The sequence below is a fragment of the Myotis davidii genome, unplaced genomic scaffold (assembly GCF_000327345.1).
Source record: "Myotis davidii unplaced genomic scaffold, ASM32734v1 scaffold49, whole genome shotgun sequence".
NCBI classification, from domain to species: domain Eukaryota; kingdom Metazoa; phylum Chordata; class Mammalia; order Chiroptera; family Vespertilionidae; genus Myotis; species Myotis davidii.
Window position 1 is genome coordinate 5155328 of NW_006300375.1, and position 25573 is coordinate 5180900.

The 25573-nt window shown below is 38.6% G+C and overlaps 1 protein-coding gene across 2 annotated transcripts in view; it reads right to left on the bottom strand.

Annotated features, from left to right (window-relative positions):
• Window positions 1-25573, bottom strand: part of CUL1 (cullin 1) — a 64833-nt gene that overhangs the window by 26527 nt on the left and 12733 nt on the right. The window contains exons 1-8 of one of the 2 annotated variants that reach the window (XM_006777170.2): window positions 16430-16516; window positions 15777-15872; window positions 14280-14447; window positions 10981-11031; window positions 10681-10771; window positions 9803-9966; window positions 3858-4020; window positions 2854-2984 (exon numbers count right to left, since the gene is read on the bottom strand). In XM_006777170.2, coding sequence (XP_006777233.1) covers window positions 2854-2984; window positions 3858-4020; window positions 9803-9966; window positions 10681-10771; window positions 10981-11031; window positions 14280-14447; window positions 15777-15821 — 813 coding nt within the window. In that variant the 5' untranslated portion in view covers window positions 15822-15872; window positions 16430-16516. Of the gene's footprint in view, window positions 1-2853; window positions 2985-3857; window positions 4021-9802; window positions 9967-10680; window positions 10772-10980; window positions 11032-14279; window positions 14448-15776; window positions 15873-16429; window positions 16605-25573 lie in introns of those variants that run through there. The other variant, XM_006777169.2, reaches the window with a different exon arrangement.

Below are 25573 nucleotides of genomic sequence, written 5' to 3' on the forward strand. Positions count from 1 at the left end.
TTCCTGCTGGACAATGAGGAGTATAATTAAAACCTAAGTATATTGAGACACTATTCTGTACATGGCATTGTGTGGAGTCCTGAGGACACACAGATGGATGAAGCCATCGCTATAGAGGACTCTTACACAGACTTCAGACATAGAGTGTGAATGTCACATAATAGTCTAACATGCTATTATTATTTCAAAGGGGTGATAGAGAAAGGTTATATGGAAGGAATGGCATTTAAACTGGATCCTGAAAGATAAATAGGTATGTAACAGGTAGAAAAAAAGACTGTGTCTAAGCAGATAGAAGAAATGGCAGGCACAGAGGTGTATTTTTAAAACAGTGAGGATCCATCCGTTTAGGTGAGGGAGAGGATGTGAATAAAGAGTAATGGAGCTCTGGCTGCATGGCCTGGTTGGTTGGTGTATTGTCTTGTATACCAATTGGATGCAAGTCTGATTCCCAGGGCACACACCTAGGCTGCAGGTTTGATCCTCGGTCATGGCACTAATGGGAGGCAATTTATCGATGTTTCTCTCTCTCTCTGCCTCCCTCCCTCTCTAAAATCAATACACATATCCTCAGGTGAAGAGTAAGTAAGTAAATAAATAAATAAATAAATAAGGACAAAGCTGGAGAGGAGGTGGTGGCCACATAGCAGTTGTCTCCTCTTTACCACCACCACCACCACCACCACCTTCAATACACATTACCTCGGAATGCTGCGAGAGGCAGGAGCACCGTGCAGGCCACGTGACGGCATGAGGGGAAACCAGAGTGGGTGGTGCTGAGGGCACTGGGAGCTACACTTCTACTGGAAAAAGAAGCTGATCAGAATGAGGCAACTTAGAAGACAGTTTTGTTTAGTATTATAGACTTAATATGTTATCGTAAGGAAGAGGTTGTATTTTGCCTTGTTTAAAACAAATGAATGTGGAATAAAATTGTTAATGCATTAAGTAGCATTTTTGAAAGATTAAACTGCTCAGTGTTATGAGGAATAAATGGGAACTGGAGAGATGAAAGATCATTAGCGAGATGAAGTAATGGGGCCCAGCCTGAGATGGCAGCTTTGGGACTGGAAAGAAAATGCTCAGAGAGCAAGGAAATGCAATGTCTATGCTCTGACTCCTCAGAAAGGGCAGACTTGAGACAAGTCACTGTTGCCGCAGGTGATGGGCCAGCTGCCTCCTGATTTGAGAGAATTCTGACTGGTATCCAGACTCAGTAGGAAATTATCCCGTATTAGAGACCCAGTGCATGAAATTCGTGCACCAGGGGCGGGGGAGGTGGGGGGAGAGGGGCTCAGCCCAGCCTGCACCCTCTCCAATCCGGGATCCCTCTCACAGTCCTGGACCGCTGGCTCCTAATCACTTGTCTGCCTGCCTGGTTGCCCCCAACTGCCCCCTCCCTGCCGGCTTGGTACGTTGCTCCCCACCAGCTTGGTTGCCCCATGCAGCTTGCTGTTCCGTCCTTTGGTCGTCCCTCACTAACCCCCTGACCGCCTGGTGGTAGGCAGCCATCTTGTGAGGGTCAATTTGCATATTACCTCCTTATTATATAGGATTACATTATTAATGTTGCCACAGGCCAAGGAGAAGGTGGGCGAGAGAGGGAAACATACTACCCAGTTGCCACCTTTGTGCTGAGAATTAGAGGAAGGAAGACGTGTGTTTAAAATGAACCAGTCAACTAAATACAGCCAACTGGAAATGAGGTCATGGGAATTCAATGAAAGGCATATCAATGGAGAATTCACATTAAGGAATGCCATAAGTGGTTGTTGAATGAACGAAAATAATGATTTCAATTTTATCTGTAACATTTGTTGGCCCTCTGAGTTGCAACACTAGCCAGCATCATGTAACTAGTTGTTTTGGGGGATAAAAAAATCTATATCTAATCTATATATCTAATCTCTCTCTCTCTCTCTCTCTCTCTCTCTTCTCTCTCTCTCTCCTCTCCATTTGTTTGGAAGAAAGAAGGAAATAATGAAGACCACAGATATTGAGACTAGGCCAACCATACCGGCGCTTCCATTTTTTAACATGAGCACCTGAAGGTGTGAGCTGTACTTTCAAGATGCCCCTAAGAGTTTGAAGAGGATGGAGCGCACCCTCCTCCTCCATTTTAATGACGATTATTTTCTCACTATTGCCAAGGACTGAACACATCTATAGTGCTCTGGCCCATTCGTGCAAGCTCGCACCTTCACAATCTGACTTACAAAAGAGTTTCAATGAAGAGTACAATGTGCTGATGTACCATGCTGCCCATTCTCTGTTCAGTCCAGAAGGCACACACAGAGTAACCTGCCTATGAAACTCACCCACTAAAAAGTTACTTAACTGCTCCTTTGTTTAGCACTCACCCAGTTCTAAATCGCACCTGTGACTCTTTCTCTGTGTACAAGGTTTCCAATGTAATATGCCAGTTTGTCCTGTAGTACCTCAGTGAGGCAGGAATAACTGCGACTAGGAGGGTCTGTAAAGCTGAGAGAACTCTTCCAAACACCTGGCACCCTGCACAATGAAGAGCAGTTCTCAGGTCAAAGCACCTGAAAGGCACAGCCTGTGGCCTGTGAGTGACAAAGCCTGTTCCTTCTATGAAAGAAATCTTCTGTGTACAGAATGTAATAGAAAACATAAAGGAAAAATATATATAAAGAAATGACATCCTTAATGCCTAAAAAGCGCCAGAGAAGAGTTACTGGAGGCGTTTACTACATAGGTGTTGTGAACCGTCTTTAAAAAGCCACACGAGGTTCTCTCTGGGAGTCTAGTGAACGAAGACACTGCACACACCTGCAGTTCACACGTAGAGACGCTTAGGCCCAACTGCAGTTGCAGTTAAATAGTACTTACATTTAGAGCAGCTTCTCCACACTTTTCAATTGCTGCAAGACCCTGATTATGAATATGTGTCTCCAAAAGTTTTTTCAGTTCTCCTAGGCCGTCCTGGATTCGAGATACAAGATTATACATGCGACCCAAATCTGAAAGAAGAAGGCACCACCTTTATGCACCGAGGTGAACTGTGCATATCCACCCCACCAAGTATGTGTTTATACTGAGATGTACAATACCCTGAAATAAGTTAACTTACTAAGTTAACTTAATAAGACTTAATTACAATAAAATATTTTGTATTTAACACTTACATATTTAACTAGCAATAACAATGAAGTCATGCTTTTATAAATTTATATTCCCCCCTTACTATAAGAATCCACTAACATAATAGACAAAAATCTTTTTGTCAGGAAACATCTGATGCTTCCTAAAGCATTGAAATAAAATTTATGCCTAGCACATAATAGGCACTCACACATTTGTTGTACAAAATGAATAATTAAAGAAGATACAAATATCCATCTCAACTATATAAACAGATGAGTCACAAAAGGGCCCCAAAATTCCTCATTTATTGTATGTATGGCATGTGGTTAGTTTATGACGGCCAAGGAAGAAAAATCCCAAATCCCCAAATCAATCTTTTACTGAGCTCCTAATTCATCCCAGTAAAACATGGGAGGGATAAGAGAAAGCCAAATTAATCAATCACCTTTTCATCTTGAAGAATTTTCAAAAGAAAAATATTCAAGAAGAAATTAAGGGTGATATTATTTAATGCTGAAGTCGTAGATCAAGCTATATTTCAAATTAAACATGAAAAGATGTTCTTCCCCAAGTCATACCCAAAACACTCTCCAGAGGTCCAAAATCAATACAACAAGGTAGACACTCAGACATTAATCTTTTAAAAACTGACTGATGGTTGTAATGCTATTAACTCTAAGTCAAGAATTCCACTTTCAAAACCATAGATCGTAATAAGGATCTACAGGTTTGGAGTCGCAGAGGCTCACCTTCATTTTTATCAGCATCCAGCAAGTTCTGAAACTCTGTGTGAAAAATCTCCAGGTGCTTCTCGATGAGCACCTGCTCACACTTCCTCGCTAGCTCGTCCTGAGTGCTTTCGTGGAGGTAGACCTGCACTCTCCGTTGCTCCTCGAGCAGACGGGCCTCTGCCTGGAGGAGTTAATTCAAGTGAGAGGTCTGATTTCTTTTTTATTTTAAACTATTAAATGGAAAATGGCAAATTAAAACTCACAAACATACTCTAATAAAAAACTATTTAAAAAAAAGGGGAGAGGTACTTTGATTTTAGGATGAATCCCAGCCATATTTAAGGGGTCCCTGATGTGTTCCATTTTCTCTGCAATATAACATTTCCCCTTCAAACTCCTCTTTTAATGACTTAATGAGGTTATAATGATCCATTTTCTTCCTTTTATGTGTGGCATTTCACCTTTGGGGGTAATACCTCTATCTGACACTGACAAACCTATAGACACTTACTATATGTAGAACACCACGAACCACTACTTTTGACTGGAAGCTACTTGGAGAAGAAATGACCACATGGAAATAATTATTAGTAATTACATATTTTTTTAAATTTTAAGAAAAACATTATGGCCAATCTCTGACCAATCATTAAATTTATGCATCTCTGAAATATACTGGATTACTTATCAGTCTCAATTTCTCACACTGCCCTTCAAAAAGAAAAATAACACAAAGATACAATTTAACAGAATAGCAAAATTAATCAAAGTAATAAATTTTACAATACATCACACCAAAAAAATGTGTGGTGTAAAGTTTCACTGAGAACTACTAAATTACTAAAGCAAAAAAGATATTTTAATGATAGTCTGAAATTATTCAGGTGATCTGAAATAAGAGAGACAAAAACTATATTTTGTAATATAAGAATGCCAATACTCTCTAAATGACTTTTAAATTTGGCATAATTTTGGAGAACTCTGGAGAAATTCAACTGGAAGAATAAACACCCAAGAGCCAAGAAAACATAAAATAAAAAAACCCCAATTAGAACTTGAAACTCTCAAGACTTAACAATGAGACAACTGTTTAAACTACAGAAGTTAGATCCACGTACATTCTAAATAGTTAATTGTGAACAATAAATAAACTTGAAAAGTATCTGTAGTATGTATCACAAGGTCAATATCCTTAATATATAATCTCTGAAAAAATCAATGAGTATAGCCAAATAAAAACACGGAAAAGGAAAAAAAACAATTTACAAATGAAGAAATAAAAAAACTTGAAGTTTTCAATAGGAGCTAATTAGTTAAATTACAGCGTCCCAGGCTTATATGTTTGTTTTACTTATATTTTCCAAAAAGTCTATAGTTAACGTGTATTTTTTTCTGATTACAAAGTTATTTTAAAAAACAGTAAGAGATCTTTCTGTGCTTGAACTCAGAAGTTCTATGTTAAGAACCTGCTGCTTCCTATCTAATATTTCATTAAGCCGGATACTTTAAGAGTCAAAGCTGATGAAATATAGAGCATGTAAACCCCCAAGTGCCACTTTCTGTCTTAAGTTAAATCATTTCCTGGAAGAACGTAATCACTTTGGGCAGCAAAAATTCATCTCTTAAAAACTTTGCCTTCTCCGGCAGCAAGCTTTTATCCCTTCCCAAACAGGGCTGATTTATTCTAGGGGCACAGGCTCTCCACCTCTTGGTCTACAAAGTAGAAGCATTCTATAAACCCTTCCTGCAGCAGCCCAGAGGGAAGGGAACCGCAACTGGTACCTAAGGGGTCTCAGCAATCACCTATTTTACACACAAGTAAAGAAACCAAGGTCCTAGGTGTTACATTGTTGTAGTATTAGGTTTCAGGCATGACATTCTTTGTTGATTTTAAGCCAAGCTCTTGATTGTCACTGTACTTGGAGGATTGGAGGAAAGTATATTAGAATACCAAGATCAAATTCAAAATGACTAAATATAACTGTCCTATTCCTAATAATTCTATTAGAATCAGTTTGCAGTAAAAACAACAACAACAAAAAGGTAAGGAAACAATTTTCAACCTGTGTGCTGCAAAATTTTAAAAACATGCAATACTTGCCCGCTGGCATGGCTCATTGGTTGAACGTCAACCTATGAACCAGGAGGTCACGGTTCAATTACCGGTCAGGGGACATGCCTAGGTTGCAGGCTTGATCCCAGTGAGGGGTATGCAGGAAGCAGCCTATCAATGATTCTCTCTCATCATTGATGTTTCTATCTCTCTCTCCCTTTTCCTTCCTCTCTGAAATCAATAAAAATATATTTTAAAAACTAACAAACAAAAAACAACATGCAATACTTGACTTTAGTCAAGGGGACCAACCTCTTTTCCCTTCGATTGTCAAATTTTTAAAAATGACAACCAACACAGAGATAACTGCCTGGTGTGAATGAGTCAAAATTATACCTATTTTATTGTGTCAGATCAGCAAACAAATATATTTTTTTGGTGTCCTGCAGAATTTTAATAATTAGTATATGTATGCCACGAGATGAAAAAGGTTGAAAATTGCTGAAGACATAGTTTATTTTTAAAGTTTTTAAAATGACATTAGAAACCTAGAGTAGTCAGATATTTTTGTAGCTTCGATTAGTCTCAGTGACAAGACTGCAAGATACATTAAAATACTGATGTGGCACCCTAGCCGGTTTGGCTCAGTGGATAGACCATTGGCCTATGGACTGAAGAGTGGGTTGGGTCCCAGATTCTATTCTGGTCAAGGGCATAGGCCTGGGTTGCAGGCTCGATCCCCAGTAGGGGGCGTGCAGGAGACAGGTGATCAATGATTCTCTATCATCATTGATGTTTCTATCTCTCTCTTCCTTTCCCTTCCTCTGAAATCAATAAAAATATATTTAAAAAAATACTGATGTGGCTCAGGGTTGCTCATTCACTGAAGCCTCCTTAGAAAGAGAAGCCAAAGATCCTCCAGACCTTCTACTCATAACACAGAAATAGGGACAGAGACCCCTAGAGTATGTGGATATTCAGTCCAATTTGGCTGCTGAAAGCAGAATACGAATTTCTCGATATTCATGCTTTATCTCAGTATTGTTCATGAGTTTTGTATTCTATTTCCTGATAACATGTTGTAATATAAACATAATTCCACCTTAAGTCACTGAATAAAATGGGCCATCTTTATCCTATGGTGTTGCACACACCCAGACATACAGAGATTCTGATCAATGCACAGGTATAGTAACAAATACATCATGCTTTGCTGTTTGTCAAATATATCATGTATATCTACAATAGCTTATTAGTCCCATTTTACAGATGAAGAATCTGAGAAACAGAAGATTAAGGTCAATCCCCTAGTAAATGGTGGAGTGGGGATTTAAAACTAGACTTATAGCCTGGTTTTGAGATGCAAGGTTATGTGTAGGTAAGAGCAGAACTGTTTGCATGGTTAATTGCAACTTTGTGCTCATAGATTCTATGCATAAGGACCTCCTGAATGTGATGAAAATCATGTATGATAAGATCCAATCAATTTGGACCAAACCTTTAGCCCTCTAGAAAGAAATCCACTCTAGGAAAACCAGGATGCAGGAAGCATCCTGCTCCCTGGAAGGCAGGCCCATACTGGGTTGAAAACACCCAGACCATTACAAATCTTTGCTCTTCACATTGCCATTGGTTCCATGCCTGATTTTAAAAACAGACTACCGCCCAAGCCAGCCTGGCTCAGTGGACAGAGTGTTGGCCTGTGAACTGAAGGGTCCCAGGTTCAATTCTGGTCAAGGGCATGTACCTTGGTTGCAGGCCTGCTCCCCGACCCCTGGTCGGGGTGCGTGTGGGAGGCAACCAATCAATGTACCTCTCTCACACTGATGTTTCTCTCTCTGTGTCTATTCCTCTCCCACTCTCCCAAAAATAATTAAATAAATAAATAGATAGATACATAGATAGATAAATGAATGAATGAATGAATGAATGGAAGAATATCCTCAGGTGAGGATTACCAAATGTTCTGCTTGGGGCGTGCTTATGGTCTAAAATAGGGGTCCTCAAACTTTTTAAATAGGGGGACAGTTCACTGTCCCTCAGACCGTTGGAGGGCCAGACTATAGTTTAAAAAAAAACTATGAACAAATTCCTATGCACACTGCATATACCTTATTTTGAAGTAAAAAAACAAAACGGGAACAAATACAATATTTGTATTTGCATGTGGCCCGCGGGCCATAGTTTGAGAACCCCTGGTCTAAAAAGCTGATTTCCTTGCACCAAGTTACTACTAGTACACTTTCCTCAGGGCGGGTGCTGGTAGGACCTCAGTCCACATCAAAATTCATGGAAAGAACAGGCTCACCCACTGCTTGGATGTGCACCTTGACTAAAGTAAATGGCCCCACTTTTAAAACATGCACCATTTTAAAAGACTCACCATAAATAGAATTCCATAAAAGATGTATTTATAAAAACTACACTGCCAAACTAAAATTAAATAACAGGCAATGCTAAGATTCAAAACAGATTATGTTTCAAAAGTCCATTTGTAGGCAGCTGTTTGAAACTCTGGACAAGCTGGTTAGGTTCCAGGTCAGCATACAAAAGCTGACTTAACCCACAAATATACACAAAGAACTATTACAATTCCAAGTACAATACTTTTCAAGAGTTCTGTTTTTGTTAGGTTGTGAGATATCAGAAATTTGTTAAGGACTTTCAATGTCAAACTTCTAAAGTCCACTTATAATCACAACCCTATGGGAAATACACCAAGAACATCACAAAAATGTGGTTCGAGAGGGAGCTTCTGGTCTTATTAAGCTGCCTTACTAGCTTTCTATTTCAGTTTGCAGAAAAATTGCTTCTATAGTCCACGTGCTCTCCCAGGAAAAGAGCACAAGGGGCAAAGCACACAGCAGGCACAGTTGGCCTCAGATTCCCTGGAAATCTCGTTGTACATCTCGTACATATTGGCGGACCCAAACCCTGCCCTTAAGTCTGATTGGAACACAGCCACACCTATCTATGTAGATGTTGCCATGGCTGCTTTCCCACCACAGCAGCAGAGCTGAACAGCTGCATGGAGGCCACAAGTTGCACAAAGTCTAAAACATTTACTGTGTGGCCCTTTGCAGAAAGTTCGCTAACTCTGGACCTGGGTCACTCCTCAGAACGTTAATCTAAGATACCTGGATCACCAAGAAAGAGAACAAGGAACCACCACACTAGAACTGCATCATAACCTCACTGGATACAGAGAAGGCTCATGATCAGGCCCATTCTGACCTTCTGCACAAGGACGGGGTCCTGTGGTGTTAGGAAAGTCTCTCTCTAACATAGACTAGAAGCCTGTGTCGCAGATTATTAGGGGATTTAAAAAAATTTCTTTATTGATTTCAGAGGGGAAGGGAGAGGGAGATAGAGACAGAAACATCAATGAGAGAATCATGATTGGCTACCTCCTGCACGCCGCCTACTGGGGATCAAGCCTGCAACCCAAGCATGTGCCCCTGACTGGAATCGAACCCGAGACTCTCTAGTCCACAGGCTGATGCTCTAACTACTGAGCAAAACCAGCTAGGGGTAGGAAATATTTTATAAACAAAAATGCAAAGCTTAAAGTCTGCAAATTTGAGACTATATGTTTAAAACTTATTTTCTCTCAACCTGGTGAGACTGGTTCCCACTAACGTCGAGATACATTCTAGGAGAGACAGTGCAAAACATACAAGTCATACAGCTACTATGCTTCTCTCTTTAGAACAGTGAAGACAGCACTGAGTTTTGATTATTAAACTAATTTACAATAGCTCCTAGACCAATCAAAACCACTTGCACCTGCTATAGACACACAGTCACACTGCCCGCGAAGAAAGTTGCACATAACATACTAAAGAGAAGAATTCATCTGACAGCAGTAATTTTCATTGAAGGGCACTTAAGGTACTGTGTTGAAGCTCACCTTTTTCATGTATTCAGTAACCGGGTTCTGCTGCAAGAATTCAGTACTCTCTCTGGTATAAAATCTCTCTGTATCAGCCAAAAACTGAGACTCAAAGGATTCTTTATACACTGTTAACGTAGGACCCTTCGCAAATGCATCATCTTCATTCAGCCCCAATTCCACTAGAAAGAAATATAAAGTGTATTTCAATTACCCTATTTTATATTTTACAGAATATAGTTAGGTGTAGCATCCAATTTAAGTTATGCTTAAAAGGTAAATGTGAAATGGCAGGACATAAAGTCTGTTATTCACTAGTATTAAAGTACATTGTTTCCATAAAATAAAAAATGAAAAACCATACAAGAAATACAAAAGGAAGTAATTCTGACCAATGGCCAGGCATGCTTCAAAGTTATCATGAAGCTTCTTTAGAAAACTTTTTATATTTCCTCACAGTGTAGAAATAACAAAAATGATTTTTAAACTTAAAAAACAAAAACAAAAAACAAACAAACAATGCTACCCACATTTTAAAAAGTGTATTACTTTACTGGTTTTTCCATCTCAATTTTCCAAGCTGATATAAATTTCTGGTTATAATTCACCTCCATTAATGACACTGGCATATTATATATCCAGTAATCCAGCATGAGACCAGAAAAGAAAATATTCAAATGTCTATAACACCAAATTTTCCTTAAGGTATAAGGACCAAACAATTTTATAATGGGTAATATCAAATAGAATCACACTAACTTTAAGAGAATTATTAAGTACCCTTGTAAATTCTACCTGTAATCTTGATAAAATATTTTAAAATAAATCTGTTGGAGTACTGTTATAACTGATATTTGATATGACAACAATGAATAAATTAAAGGAAAACTGTTTACCATAAGACTGTACAACTCCACTAATCAGTCTTGTATTGATGGTTTCACCATTTCTTTCCTTTTCAATCAGTTTTAAAACAGCATTGGTTACCTTCAGAAAGGACACAGGAAAAAGATGTGTAGATTACAGGCTACGTATGTATTGTATTACTACATATCTTTTAAACATTTAATTCCATTAAACAGTGCGAAGATGAGAGATACTATTGAGACGTTCCAAAGGAGATAGGAAGACAATGGCTGAGAGATGAAATCTGTAGGGGTTTCATAAGGAAAGTGGCACACACACTCCAACAGTACCTGTTTGTTCAAGGGCCTGAATAGACAATCTCTCCAAGTCACCAATGCGAGCTGGATGAAAAGAAAAAGGAAAGTGTAAAATGTCTATACTTTCATTGTGTTTTTCTAAGACTGAAGTCACAGCAACTAGCTGGACCTTAGGTCATACTGATCAATAGTTCTAGATTATAACTCAGTAAATCTGTCATCACGATGAAATCAGAGCCACTCTGAGTTAGCACCTCCACGAGGCATCACAACACAGCTCTTTATCAGCACACACTTTAGAAAAAAATTGAGATTAAGGAGAACATACGTATCAGTTTAAAGGGTACCTGTAGATGCAATCTATAACATTCCCTAGGCCAAATTTAAGTTTTTACCTGATAACACACTTAATGAAGATAATTTTTAAACTTTTAAAAATGTCCACATGTTATATCAGAAAGTTACTATAAAAAGGCTCCTCCCCCAAATGTTATAATTCATGCATGACTTTTAAACTGTTTGTTGAGAGCAGTATTATTCAGCTAAAATAATATTCACATTTAAGACAATGTAACGCTCATTTACACTGTTGAGAAACTCACTTAAACATAAATGTTATCCGTCTTATTATCCCCAAATGCAACCAAAGATAAAACTGGGTTTATGTAAGACATCTTTCTGAATTATATAAAAATTTAATTTGTATACTGAACTTTCACAGGTGGTACTTACACACACACACACCTGAAAGTGATATTTAAGATAAAAGTATTTTTAATAAAGCATGAAGAACATGTACTCTAGTGTTCCTCTCTGATGCAGAGAGTGAGGCCACTGGTGGGCAGTGGGGAAAACGCAATGTGGTGGCTGAGAATTTACAGGAAAGACATACTACACCTTTAAAAATAACTTTTTCCAAACATTTTTTCTAAATTAAGACAGCCTTAGAGGGAAGGGAGAAAGGAAGAAGAACCAGGCAGCGAAGAAAGCAGGACCAGCATAAACCAGAGGAGACTCAGAGGAACAGATGGGAGGATGGGGGGGAATGCTTGCTGGATCACTTCAATATGTCAGTAACAAAATTAATTTATTTCCGTGGTTGACTTGAAAGGAAGCCAACAACGTTTTTGTTCATGTACAGTTTATGAAACCGACAACTTCTTACAATTAAAAAGGAAAAAAAGGACGGAAGAACCAAGATGGCGGCATAGGTTAACGCCGGAGTTTGCCGCCTCGAACAACCATTTCAAAAGTGAAACTAAAAGACGGAAGGGACATCATCCAGAACCACAGGAACGGTGGCTGAGTGGAAGTCCTACAACTAGGAGGAAAGAGTAACGCATTCGGACACTCAGAGGAGGCGCAGTGCTGAAGGCAAATTCTGAGGTGCGGAGTGCGCGGAGTGGGGAAAACGCAATGTGGTGGCTGAGAATTTACAGGAAAGACATACTACACCTTTAAAAATAACTTTTTCCAAACATTTTTTCTAAATTAAGACAGCCTTAGAGGGAAGGGAGAAAGGAAGAAGAACCAGGCAGCGAAGAAAGCAGGACCAGCATAAACCAGAGGAGACTCAGAGGAACAGATGGGAGGATGGGGGGGAATGCTTGCTGGATCACTTCAATATGTCAGTAACAAAATTAATTTATTTCCGTGGTTGACTTGAAAGGAAGCCAACAACGTTTTTGTTCATGTACAGTTTATGAAACCGACAACTTCTTACAATTAAAAAGGAAAAAAAGAATAATTAGGAAAAAAGTGAAACTCTACATTTGGTAACAAAGCATCCCCATCCCCACCCTCTGGAGATTCTGGAAGACAAAACAAGAGGTTAATGTGCAAGAACTGTTCAGTGTTGACTGACACTTGAACTTTAAATGAATTAAACAGGCTCATCAGAAGAGCTTATACAGGAAATACTGCTTCTACCCTTTCCTAAAAACTTATGGCTGTACATTGTATTTCCAAACAGTAATTGTAGCATTTAAGGATGTATTAAGTATGAATGTTGAAAGTAATTTTTTTAAAAAGCAGCTGAATCTTAAGAAACATACTCTATAAAGTATATTTGCACTTCTTTATATTTGCTTTAACTGCTACTAAATATGCTAGAAAAAAGTTAAGAAAATTAATGATTTTTAGGACTGTATGATGTTAACAGAGGGTGGATATATTGTAGGTCAAGCAGGCTTCCAAGAAGAAACTGACTCAAATCATGCCGATTCCTACATGGACAAGAGAGCATTTTGTAAGTGGAAAATAAAGGGGGAAGTACAAAAAGCTCAAATGAACACACTGAACCCAGCAAGTTTTGTTAAAACCACATAACTATATAACAAAGCACAATTATGGAGCGATAATGCTTTGGTATAGAAATTGAGCTGTACATATAAATGATAAAAATGTGCCACGAGTCTGTGATACATTGTTTTACTTTCAACTACATTTGTGAGGGTAAAGCAACCCTGCTATCACACAACATTCTTGGACATAGGGATAATCTAATTATGCAGAACTTGACATTTTCACATTACTGGTTCTTAAGGGGTCCTGTCTGGCTACCCAATACCCCATCATCAACAAACAGGCCATGCTGCTCTGAGTCCTCCTGTCAACAAGTCACAACAGAGTCTCCAACTCGACTATGCACCAGAGGGCTTGCTAAAACAGACTGCTGGGCCCATTTCCAGAGCTTCTAATTAAGTCTAGGCTGAGGCCCAATAATTAGCACTCCTAACAAGCTCCCAGGTGAAGTGATGCTGCAGGTTTGGGGACTACACTGTGTAAACCAGTGAGCCTAGCAAAAACTTCCTTGACTGAAGAAACATATTAATGAAGGTGATTTAACAAATCAAATTCAAAATTTATTTTCACGCAGTCTTAAAAAAAACAACAACAACCCTCAATTGTAAACTCTATAACGATCATTCTGGATATCATGTTACTGTATAAAGTAAGGGGAGAGGGATTTCACAGTCCTCTCTGCGAAGCAGTTTCCCAGATCCTGGCTGGAGTGTCAGGGAAGGGCCCTGATGGGCCTGACTCAGCCAGGGCTCAGGCTTTCAGTGAAACCTGATGGCTGGTCAAATAAATGAAGAAGGAACTTTTAATGAGAAACCGCAGAAGTGTGCAGGTTGAATTTTAGATCTCTGGTTTACTCACCCTTCTCCCTACTTGCCACAAACTACGGGTCATTTATTGATAAATTAAAACGAGGGAAATTAGCCTACTATTCTGAAAATAGCTTAACATTTGCCTAGATTCCCCCAACTGAAAAGATGACACATCACTAAGAAAACAGACATTTGAAAAGGTGTTCTAAGAAGTCTTACAGAATAGATTTCATATATTCCTTTTCGTCCTTCATCACATTCACGGCGAACCCAATGTCTATTGAGGTAGGCACAGATTCCATTCAGAACTTTGCTGGAAAACCGGTAATCTTCCCACTGCTGAGTGTAGAACTTCAGTACACTCTCATCCATCAAGTCTTCTCCATCCTGAAAACAAGGGAACTACAGCTTTAAAGGTGACTACTGTGTCACATAGTAAAAGCTAACTAAAACAAATATATTGTTTTTAAAACACATTAATGGATATGGTTCTAGATGGGTTCTTTAAATTATTCTGTTTACAAAAACATGCTCATTAATTTGAATTTTCACAAGGATATGGCTCATGAGGACTAAAAAGAGGATTTTATTTAAAATTATTTCATCTCAAACTGGCACTTTTTTCATGGTGTTATACACACTCATAAAAAGAACCCTCAATTTTAGAGTATGAGAGTAATTCCTTTTTGTTAACAAACAAGAATTCACCTCAAAATCATCCTTTTGATATCTTTTGTCTGTTAGAAGATTAACATGTCTTGTTCACAATTTAGATCATGGGCCAATACCATTTATTTTTAAATTCATCTTCCTTCTTCATTAGGTTTACTTAAAAATTTAAAGCTTTTTGCGGTAATCTGTTACATTTTTATAATAAGTATAATTTGTTAAGAAGACTTCATGAGGAAACTGTACATTAACCAAAATTATTTTTACTGAGTTGTAACTTAAATCACAAATTTTTATTTGAAGAAAACTAACTTGAAATTTTTTCTTAGGTATTAATAACATCTACAGAGTGTTATCCCTTAACACGGAGCATGAAATGGCAGAATTACAGGGAAGTGCTGTACAGGAGAACACAGGAGGTGGAGCCAGAGGGAGGGCGCACCTCCGTGAACGTGCACAAGAACGAAGGGCCTGTGCGAGCCCAGTCACTGCTCTCAGACTCAGGGTCATGTAAAACAGCCCCACACTATATGGTCCACAGCAATCCAACAGCCCCATGAAAACCTGATCATATTGTGATACAACCACACTTTAGTTCATTTAAATTTACATAATAAGAAATCAAATGTAAAGTTAAGCTATTCTGGATTATACTATTCCACCTTTTAAAAAAAACAATCTCACTGATAGCATGGCTATAAATACTTTATACAACACAAAATACGTTCTTTACTTTAATACTAAAGAATAATTCCAGTGTTCATTTTACAGTGTTCTTAATAAAAACAAGGAGGACACAGTAGCTTCAGTAAGACATTAGAAACAGTTTAGGGAACATGAAAAGGATACTATCTAAGTCATAACCTGTGGTCAATCTATTCTGTTAGAATGCTTAAAGTTTCCAATTAGCTTGTAAAATATATTTAAAAAACAATTTTGAAATATGCTAAAATTTTTGCCTATTATCTGTGTAAATAAAAAAATCTTTAAAAATATATACACAGAACGCCAATTCCCAGAGTAAAGAGTAGAGATGTCTTCACTCACTCTATGTAATACGTGTAGCACCAGATGCAGGAGCCACTGGCCCATCCTGTGGCTGGATGGAAGGCATCACACTGCCTTTGCTACAGAGGATGGAGACTGGGGAAGAAAAAGGCAGAAGATGAAGGGGAAAAACTCCATCGCTGCCCAAGCGAGAAGCTCAGAGCAGGAGGAACCCACACTTGAAGGCAATGGTGTTCTAGTGAAACCCATCCTAGCCAAAGGCACAATTTCACTGTAGCTCGGAGATATACCATGTGATTGTGTGTAAAAGGCAAGATTCATATTGGGAAAATGTGGTTACTAGAGGTTGGAAAACCTCACAATCACACGTACATTCTGATTCAGAACAGCACATTGGGTTCCAAGTACAATACAGGTCATTTGAATTCATAATTATATGCTTTAAATTAAACAGTTCATCAGTTTCTAACAACCAAATCACAAAATGGTTAGCAATTTAAGGAAAGCGTATTACTATGATGTAAGGATATCGAAAACTCCTAACAAATTAACAAAACACCCTCACGCAAACTCAATGATGAAAACAATGAACAAATGACAGTGAAAGATTTAGCACTGAAATTAGATTTATTATTTCACTATTTTTTTAATGTTCTATTGGAAATGCTCAGCATATTTGTCAAACGTCTTACCTTAAGAAGATTTGTCAAGTAATTCTTCAAAAATTCTTTAAGTCGTTTGTATAATTCCAAGCCAACAAATTGCGCTCCCCCAGGCGTTTGCCCCTTTTTCGATTTAGAAGGAGGGACGCCAGCCCCTCGAGTTTGGTTTGACTGGTGAACACTCGTGCAGTAGTTATAAACATGACTTGGAGAAAAGTTAAGGAAATCAACACGTACCCTCGATAATGAACAGTGATCAATAGGAATGTATTTTCTTATAAAATATCTCAACATCAGTACATTTCCAATGTAGCAACAAAGTCTATTTATTGAAAACTAGAGTGGAGAAGAGACCCCATTATTCACATCCCAATAAAGGTAAAAGTGAACCAGCCCCATTCATATGTTTGTCTGCAAGGCTTGCAAGCAGCCAGCCCAGGAGGAAGAGAGAAAGTCCAGGAGGAAAGGCGCCAAGAAAACACTGGACCTCCTAGATCAGTGGTTCTCAACCTTCCTAATGCCGCGACCCTTTAATACAGTTCCTCATGTTGTGGTGACCCCCAATTTCATTGATATTCGCCTAGGGCCATCGGAAAACACATATATAATTACATATTGTTTTTGTGATTAATCACTATGCTTTAATTATGTTCAATCTGTAACAATGAAATTGGGGGTCACCACAACATGAGGAACTGTATTAAAGGGTGGTGGCATTAAGAAGGTTGAAAACCACTGAATGAGACTCTCTCTAGGAAAACTGTCCTAAGTATATGAGAAGGCAACAGGTACAAAGGAAAGGTTGCAATTACCTACTTCAATAAAAACAAAAAGGTAATAATCACAGTCTATTACAATGCTTAGCTATATTTCCAGAAGCATACATTAAAAATATAGAAATAACCAAGACTTTATTTTAAAATGATTAGTAGTAGATTTAAACAAAGATATATTTTGAGAGTGAGGGACAAAAAAGCAGAAGAAATGGCAGGCAAGAGACCAAATCCTGTTATTCCAATAGAAAAGTTGCAGGTGTCAAACATGATTAACCACAAGAGCAGTGGACATGCACTACTGAGAATTATAGAGATGTGTAAAAACAACAGAAGAAACAGCCAAAGTCTACAATAGCTGCCTCTGGGGAGAGGTAGTAGAGAGAATGGGAATGGGAATGGGGGTTGGTGAGGCAGAAAAGGCTATCCTATACAATAAAAGGCTAATATGCAAATAGACTGAATGGCAGAACAACCAGTTGCTATGACGTGCGCTGACCATCAGGGGCGCACGCAGTACATGGTGAGCATCAACAGCAGGTGGCAGAGTGTGGAACATGGAGGGCGTCGGTTGTTGCAGGATGGCGGAGCAGGTGAGCAGGGGTGCCAGACCAAGGTGGGGTGCTGGTTGCTATCACTGGGGCGAGCCTCTGGTGGTTACTGAAAATCCTTTGCTCCCACATGCCGCAGTCCCACTGGGCACTAGCACCCACTGCTGGTGCCCGGCGGCGGGCTGAGACCTGCCCCTGTGCCCACCACAGCCTCACGGCCCAGTTCCTTTCAAGGTGCACGAATTCATGCACTGGGCTCCTAGTCTATATATATAAAACCCTAAGCGACTGGTCAACTGGTGGACTGTTTGACAGGTCACTATGATGAGCACTGATCAGCAGGGGCAAACGCTCAATGCAGGAGCTGCCCCCTGGTGGTCAGTGCACTCCACAGCGGGAGCGTTGCTCAGCTGACTGACAGGCACCAGACACAGAGCTCAGAGCTCAGGTGAGTGGCGAGAGCCTCTCAAGCCCCCACCGCAACACAGCAGGGCCTGGAGCAGCGCAGCACCAGGCTGAGGTGCACCAGGCCTCTAGTTTCGTTATAACCTTTAATACTATTTTAGTGTATCAGCATGTATTTTACTTGGAAAAAATTAACAGAAAGACACTGATTCAGGTAGAAAGAAATATCAACAAAACAGAATATTCAGATATATATATATATATATTTTTTAAATCTTTAGTGGTATATTTTAAGAACTAATGGAGTTATTTCAAGCCAGTGAGTAAAGATAGATTATTCAGTAAGAAACATTATGGCAAGCAGAAATTTAAAAAATAAGCCATATTAAAAATATAAGTAGACTAAGAAAATATACAGACTGGAACCATAAAACAAAGAAAATATACAAGTATTATATTTTTTATCTCAGTTTGAAGAAGGCCAAAGTCGTAAATACTTAATCTGAAAATTTGTAAGTATTTTAATAAAAAAATATTTTAAACTAACGGAGTTACTATCTTTAATAAATTAGGGTGATTTAAAGCAATATAGAAAGTTAATCTCTACGGAAACATGGGCAAAATATTTCAACAGAAAATCCAAAAGCTAAAAGAAATATGTATTAATGGCCTCCTCCCCCAAATTCCTCAACCTTAGTAATAATAAAAAAAAATATGCCTTAAAACAATGAATCATTTTATTAAATGTTTCCAATGCAGAGAGAATCACAGATTATAATACACAATGAAGCTCATGACCCAGTTGGAAAAAATCTTACTATTTCCCACTCATCTCATTCCATCCAAAACCTCCCTAATGTTTTAGAAAATGACGTGGTACAGATTATGACTGATTATTAATATGTACTGCTCCACAATCCACTCCTCCTTCCACTGTTCCTAGGGGCAAAGATACCCTGATTTGGTGCCTATCATTCCTATGGAAGCTTTTCTATTTTACTGGGTAACTATATATGAAGTTACTTTGTTTTCAAACTTGAGATTACACAAGTTGTAACATGCACATTTGCTCCTGTCATTTGCTTCTGTTAAGATGAGACAGCTCCATTTGTATGCAATATACCACATAGTACAGATTTACAAGTTATCCACTCTCTTGTTGTTAATGACCATTTGGTGGGTTCAATTTTTGGCATGATTCTACCTTCTTTTAAATTTGATTCGCACATTGAGGTTTCTAATCTACCTTGAGTACAACTGTATATGATAATGAGAGTCAAGAGTCACACACAGTGTATTATATGGTCTATCCTTTCCCACTATTATGTATTGCTATTTTTAGACTGCCCATTTCATTAAGTTTTTAAGTAGACTGCCCAGTTGTTTAGTCTTCTCTTTTTTTTAAAAAAAAGGCCTTATTTATTTTAAATATTTTTTATAATTAATTTTGCCAGAAGCTTGTCTATTAGTCTTTTTAAAGAACCGGTTTGCAACTTATTAATTTTAATCACTGTATCTTTATTTCTGTTCTTTTTATTTCTTTACATTTGCTTTCTATTTTCTATAAATCCTTGCTTTGGTTGCTTAGCTTTGCAATTTCTCCACTTTGCTCTTTCTAATATAAGCTTTGAAAACTACATATTTTCTCCTCCATACCACTTTGGCTGCATCACCAGGGTCTGATATGTGTTTTCCTTATTAGTTATATTTTCTTTTTTCCCATTATTAGTTCTCTTAAGTGATTTAGAATTTTTTAGATTCAAAGGTGTATTTTCCTTTACCTTAAAAACCCGTAATTTCATTTTTAAATTAAACAGAGGATGCTATCTTTTTTAGTTTTTTTGAAATTTGATGAGACTTACAGCTGAATATGATTTTCTTTGTATGTGCTTGAAGGCAATATCCATTCTCTGACTGCTGGGACCCATCAGAGCAAGCTGGTCTGTTTTTCAGATCTTTTATACTGGCCCGGCTGGTGTGGCTCAGTGATTGGGCATTGACCTATGGACCAGGAGGTCATGGTTTGATTCCCAGTCAGAGCATATGCCTTGGGTTTCAGACTCGATCCCCAGTATTGGGCATGCAGGAGGCAGCCGATACATGATGTTTCTCTCTCATCAATGTTCTGATGTGTCTATGCTCACCACCATTGAAAAATTCACTTAAAAAAAATTGAGTCTAATAATCTCTGATGGACAAGTTTGGTTTTAAGATTTTATTGTTTTATATTGCTACCTGGATTAACTTCTACCATATTTTGCATTTCCTATTTTTAATTATTTTTCCTTTATGCTTGTTTTCTCCCTTTGCCCTTTCTAATGGGTCAATATTCCGTTACACTATAGTTTTTATTATGTTGACATTACACATTTTATTTGTATTCATGTAATGGTTACCTTAAAATCTGGTGTGCCTATTTTGCTTTTCAGCAATTCTGATAAATTCTTGGGTTATCTCCTCTGATCCCCTTTCCACCTTTTCCTATCTTTTCTACTACATGTATGTCGGGCATATTCAAGTCACCTTCCTTCCCTATCTCACTTTATTTCTTCAGTTATTCGCCATCACTTTCCCTCTTTGTCCAAACTTCCTTTTTCCTTGATCTACCGTCTGATTAAGTGATTCTCTCAGCTGTGTCACATTTGCTGGTTACTGTTAATGACTGTATTTTATATTTGTAGGATTTCCTGGTCCTTTTAAAAATCTTATTCTCCAGTGTTTTGTTCCTGTACATTTTTGATTCTGCATATCACTAATTGTCTTAACATACTTAAGAGGTGCTCACTCTCTAAAGATCCTATTGTTGCAGTTCCTGAGGCTCCAGTTCTGTTCATTCTACGTGCTGACTTGTTCCTGTGAACTCTCTCCTCTGCTTCATAACTTTATATACTTTCAAATCTTACTTTCAGTGGTTTTCACATTAATTTCGAGCTTGAGGAAATCCTGTAACAAGTTGGTATACAAACTCAAACTCCAAACACACTTGAAGTGACAAAAATTCCCAAGATAGACTTTCCATACTACCCTCACATCCAGAACTCAGCTCAAACTGGTTTCCTAGTTGCCTTCCTGGATCAGGGGATCAGTAATTTTGTTTTCCAGTTCATTTCCTCACTAAAGATTTCTAAGGTCATGGGGGCATTACCCCCACCATTTGCCTGAGGCTTTATCTCCTTTTCCGTGTAGCCACCATCTTCCAGCCCACCTCTCATCCAAATCCTTAAAAGCTGCCACAGAGGCTCATAATTCTTACCTAGCACCCAGCTCTAGTTTGCATCCAGGGAATTTTTTTGCTTATTTGGTCCAGCCTGACTTCTGTTTCTTGGCAATATATTAATCTGCAGCTACTAAATTAACAAAGGTTTAAAGAAAAAAACCCAATGACAGCCAAAATGCAGGAAAATGGGAGCTTCTATCCACTGGGGGTCGGAGTGCACACAGTTACAATTTCTCTGGAATAAAATTAGAAAATATTCAGAGCCTTCAATTACATCCTTTCTGATATGGTCATTATACCCATAAGCATTCATCATAGAGGAATCATGACTGAAGCATACACTCACCTAGCACACTCTCAGAGCGCTGCGCAGTTCTGCAGGCCGTTAGTCCAAGACCAAGGTGCCATCAGGGCTCGTTTCTGGTGAGGACTCCCTTTCTGACTTGTACACAGCTGCCTTCTCCCTGTGTTCTCGGAGAGTTCTCTGGCGTCTCTTCCTCTTCTTATAAAGACACCAATCCTATAGTACTAGTAGGGCCTTATCTTATGACCTCACTTAATCTTACTTCTTTTCCCCCGCCAAAGACCACATCTCCAAGTACTATAAAATTGGGTTTAGAGCTTCAACATATAAATTTTGGGGGGCATGGAATTCAGTCCATAACACTATATCATGATTATATTTATACAAAATGTTCTGAATAAACATATCTATAGAGATAGAAAGTAGATTGGTAGGAGGCAGAGAGGTAAGCATATGACAGTTTAAAGGGTACAAGGTTTTTTTCAGATACGATAAAAAATGTTCTAAAACTGAATGTAGTAATAGCTGAACAGGTCTGTGAATATACTAAAAAACACTGAAATGTACACTTTAAATGGATAATTTTGTGGCATGTGAATTATATCTCAATAAGACTTACTTTTTACAAAATTAAATACAATCCCAATTATAACCCCAGTAGTTTTTAGGCTAGAAATTTACAAGCTGAAAATAAAATTTAGAAAAATGCAAAGAACCTAGAATCAAAATAATCGGGGGGGGGGGGGGGGCAGGAGAGTAGAGAACAAAGCTGGAAGACTTAATACCACCTGACTTCAAGGTTTTTCATAATGCTACAGTAATTAAGAAATGACAGCAAAAAGATTTCCATGGACATGTGGGCACTGCCTACCACCACTTGCAGAAATACTTTACAAATTAGTAATCATTCCTTTAGGATGGATAACTAGATCAATGAAACAATTCTAGAAACAGAATCACTTACATTACCAGTTATTTTAACAAAGGCACCAAAGCAACCAATTGGGGAAGAGTCTTTTCAACAAATGACACTGGAATAATAGGATAGCCACAGAGAGGAAAAATGAACCTTGAGCCCTACCTTACACCATCCACAAAATTAACTCAAGATGGATCCTAAATCTAAATGTAAAAGTGCAAACCATTAAGCTTTAAGAGGGAAACAGTGTATTTTTGTGATCTAGGCAAAGGTTTCTTATAGGTCACAAAACTACAAAAGAAAAATAAAACAAAGTTTTCTCAAAATAAAAAATACCTGCTCACCCAAGGACTCCAGTAAGAAAAGGAATAACAAGCCTCAGACTGAGAAAAAATATTAGCAAGACATATCTGACAAAACTGGTATCCTAAATAAACTCCTAAAACCCAATAATAAAAAGTATAGCAATCCAAAAATGGGGGAAAAAACCCCAGTAAGACTAGAATACTTTATTAAAAAAAGACTTACAAATAATCAACTAGCATGTGAAAAGGGACTTGACACCATTAATCACTAACTAGGAAAACCCAAATTAAAGATACTATCATGCACCCACAACAGCAGCTAAAACCATAGGAATGACACATCAAGTGCTGGTGAAACTATCACACAACTCCAAATGTCAGAGTAACTTTGTTCATTATACCTAAAAATGGAAATACCAAGTATCTATTATTAAAGAATGAATTAAAGACCTGCCATATTCATAAAACAGAATACTACTCAGCAATAAAAAGGAAGACCTAGTGATACTTACAGTAAGATGGGTAAATCTCAAGAACATCCTGAATTAACCCCTTCCCCAATAATTTTTTTGTTAAAAACGTTTCTTTTTCAGACTAATTTTTTTATTTTGGTTCTATATAGTATTTTTGATGCTGGTTATGAAAACAGTTTGTAATTATTTTTTCTTCCCATTTTTGTGGTTAAGAATAGTATTTCCTCAGAAAGTTTCTAGATGAAATTATTTAGAATGGTACGTATGTAGCTGGTTTTTGAAGGTAAAGTTTTTAGACGAGTATACTCGTCGACGACTGAAAAAAGAACATTTTGTGAAAACGTGTATACACGTTTCTGCCGGGGAAGGGGTTAAAGCAGCCCTACATGAAGGGGACATATGCTACACTCTCCTTTCCATGAAGCTGCTGTGGGGAAGGAAGCATGCAGAAACTTCTGATACCCTACACATTCCTATTGGTACCTTAAGGCTGAGTTTCACTTATCACACCCATGGTCTTAATTCTGGCAACAATTTCCAGAGCTCTCCAGTCTTGTGGCTCCAATGTGGACTGGCTGCTCTCCAGACCTACTGGACAATACTAGTCCAAAAACTAATCTGCTCTCTTTACTTCAATCGTAGGTTCTGGCATCTTTCTTAACCCTTTCTGAACAGAAATGTCATTACTTTGTTCCTGGTAATGCACTTTTCTCTTCATTATCTTGTCACTAGATTTAGCATGTTCAGTTATAGGAAATTATTTTATAATCTCTACTAGAGGCCTGGTACACAAAATTCGTGCGGGGGGGGGGGGGGGCCCTCAGCCCGCCATGCACATGCACCCTCTCGAATCCGAGAGCCCTCTGGGGACGTCCTACTGATGGCTTGGGCCCGCTCCCCATAGGGCTCTGCTCTCTGCAGGGCCTGCCTGCTCCCCACCCTGGTGATGGGCAAGCAGGCCCTGCTGGGTGCTGCCTGCGGGCCTCACTTGCCTGCTGGGCTCACGTTGCTGGGGTGACGCTGCCAGCGTCCTGCCCCGGCTGCTATGGGCGCCACCATCTTTTGTCGCAGAGTGATGGTTAATTTGCATATTGCTTTTATTAGATAGGACAATATTATAAATTTTAAGTCTCCTCCATTTTTCTCTGGAATTCCTTCCTAACAGTCATATATTGGGTCTCTGGGTTACTTCTTGGTCTTCTTGTTCTTTTACTACTTTTTTTTTTTAGAGTCTCAGTTACCATTTCAGATGTGAGTTTTCTTACTGTCCTGTTCCTCCTAATTTAATGCTGTATAAGGAGCTTCTCATATCTGACAATAATTTTTAAAACATTTTCTTCTGTGCCCTGTATTATTCCATCCTTCCAGACATTTATTAATCCTTAGTGATAAGGTGCTAAAAGCCCACTGGAAATGCCACTGGCCTGAGTGGGGATGGTGGGCCACAGTTTTGTGTGACTCTTCCATCTGGGAGCTGGCCATTGACTGCCGTATCTTCCCATGTTAATAAATCGGTTTATTTTTCAGGGTCTTCAGTTTTTCCAGAACTGTTCTGTCTCCAGCATCACCCCCGGTATTTTGATATGGGACTTGAGACTCATCAACTGTGATCTTTCTACCATAAGCACTGTTTATAGTTCCTCTATTTATGCACCTCTGCCAGGCCTCCTCCAAATTTCTAAAATTGGTCCCTAAATACAAGCAATAATTCTGCTTGGGATGTAAGCTCTTGCTGCCATGTGTTCTGTGCTTGAGAGTAGAAGGAGATGATTCTGAATTTATATCTCACCTCTCAGGCACTGCTCAGTCTCACACCTCGACCTTCTGTCCAACCAGAGCCTGCAGATCCCGATTCTCTGGTCTTGGAGGCCCAGCAGCTGTCTTGCTAGCATCCTCCTCTGAGTATCTTCTAAATTGAGGCTTCCTATGCCTCAGTAATCAGTACCCTGCCTCCATCAGCTTTTCAACTTCCAAAAAATTGTTGCATTCTTATCTATTTATAATGTCTGTTCTCTCATTTTTTAAAAATATTTTTTTTATTGATTTCAGAGTGGGAGAGGCAGAGAGAGATAGAAACATCAACGATGAGAGAGAATCATTGATTGGCTGCCTCCTGCACGTCCTGAAACCTGGGTACATGCCCCAACTGGGAATTGAACCGTGACCTCCTGGTTCATAGGTTGACTCTCAACCACTGAGCCATGCTGGCCGGGCCACTCTCACTTTC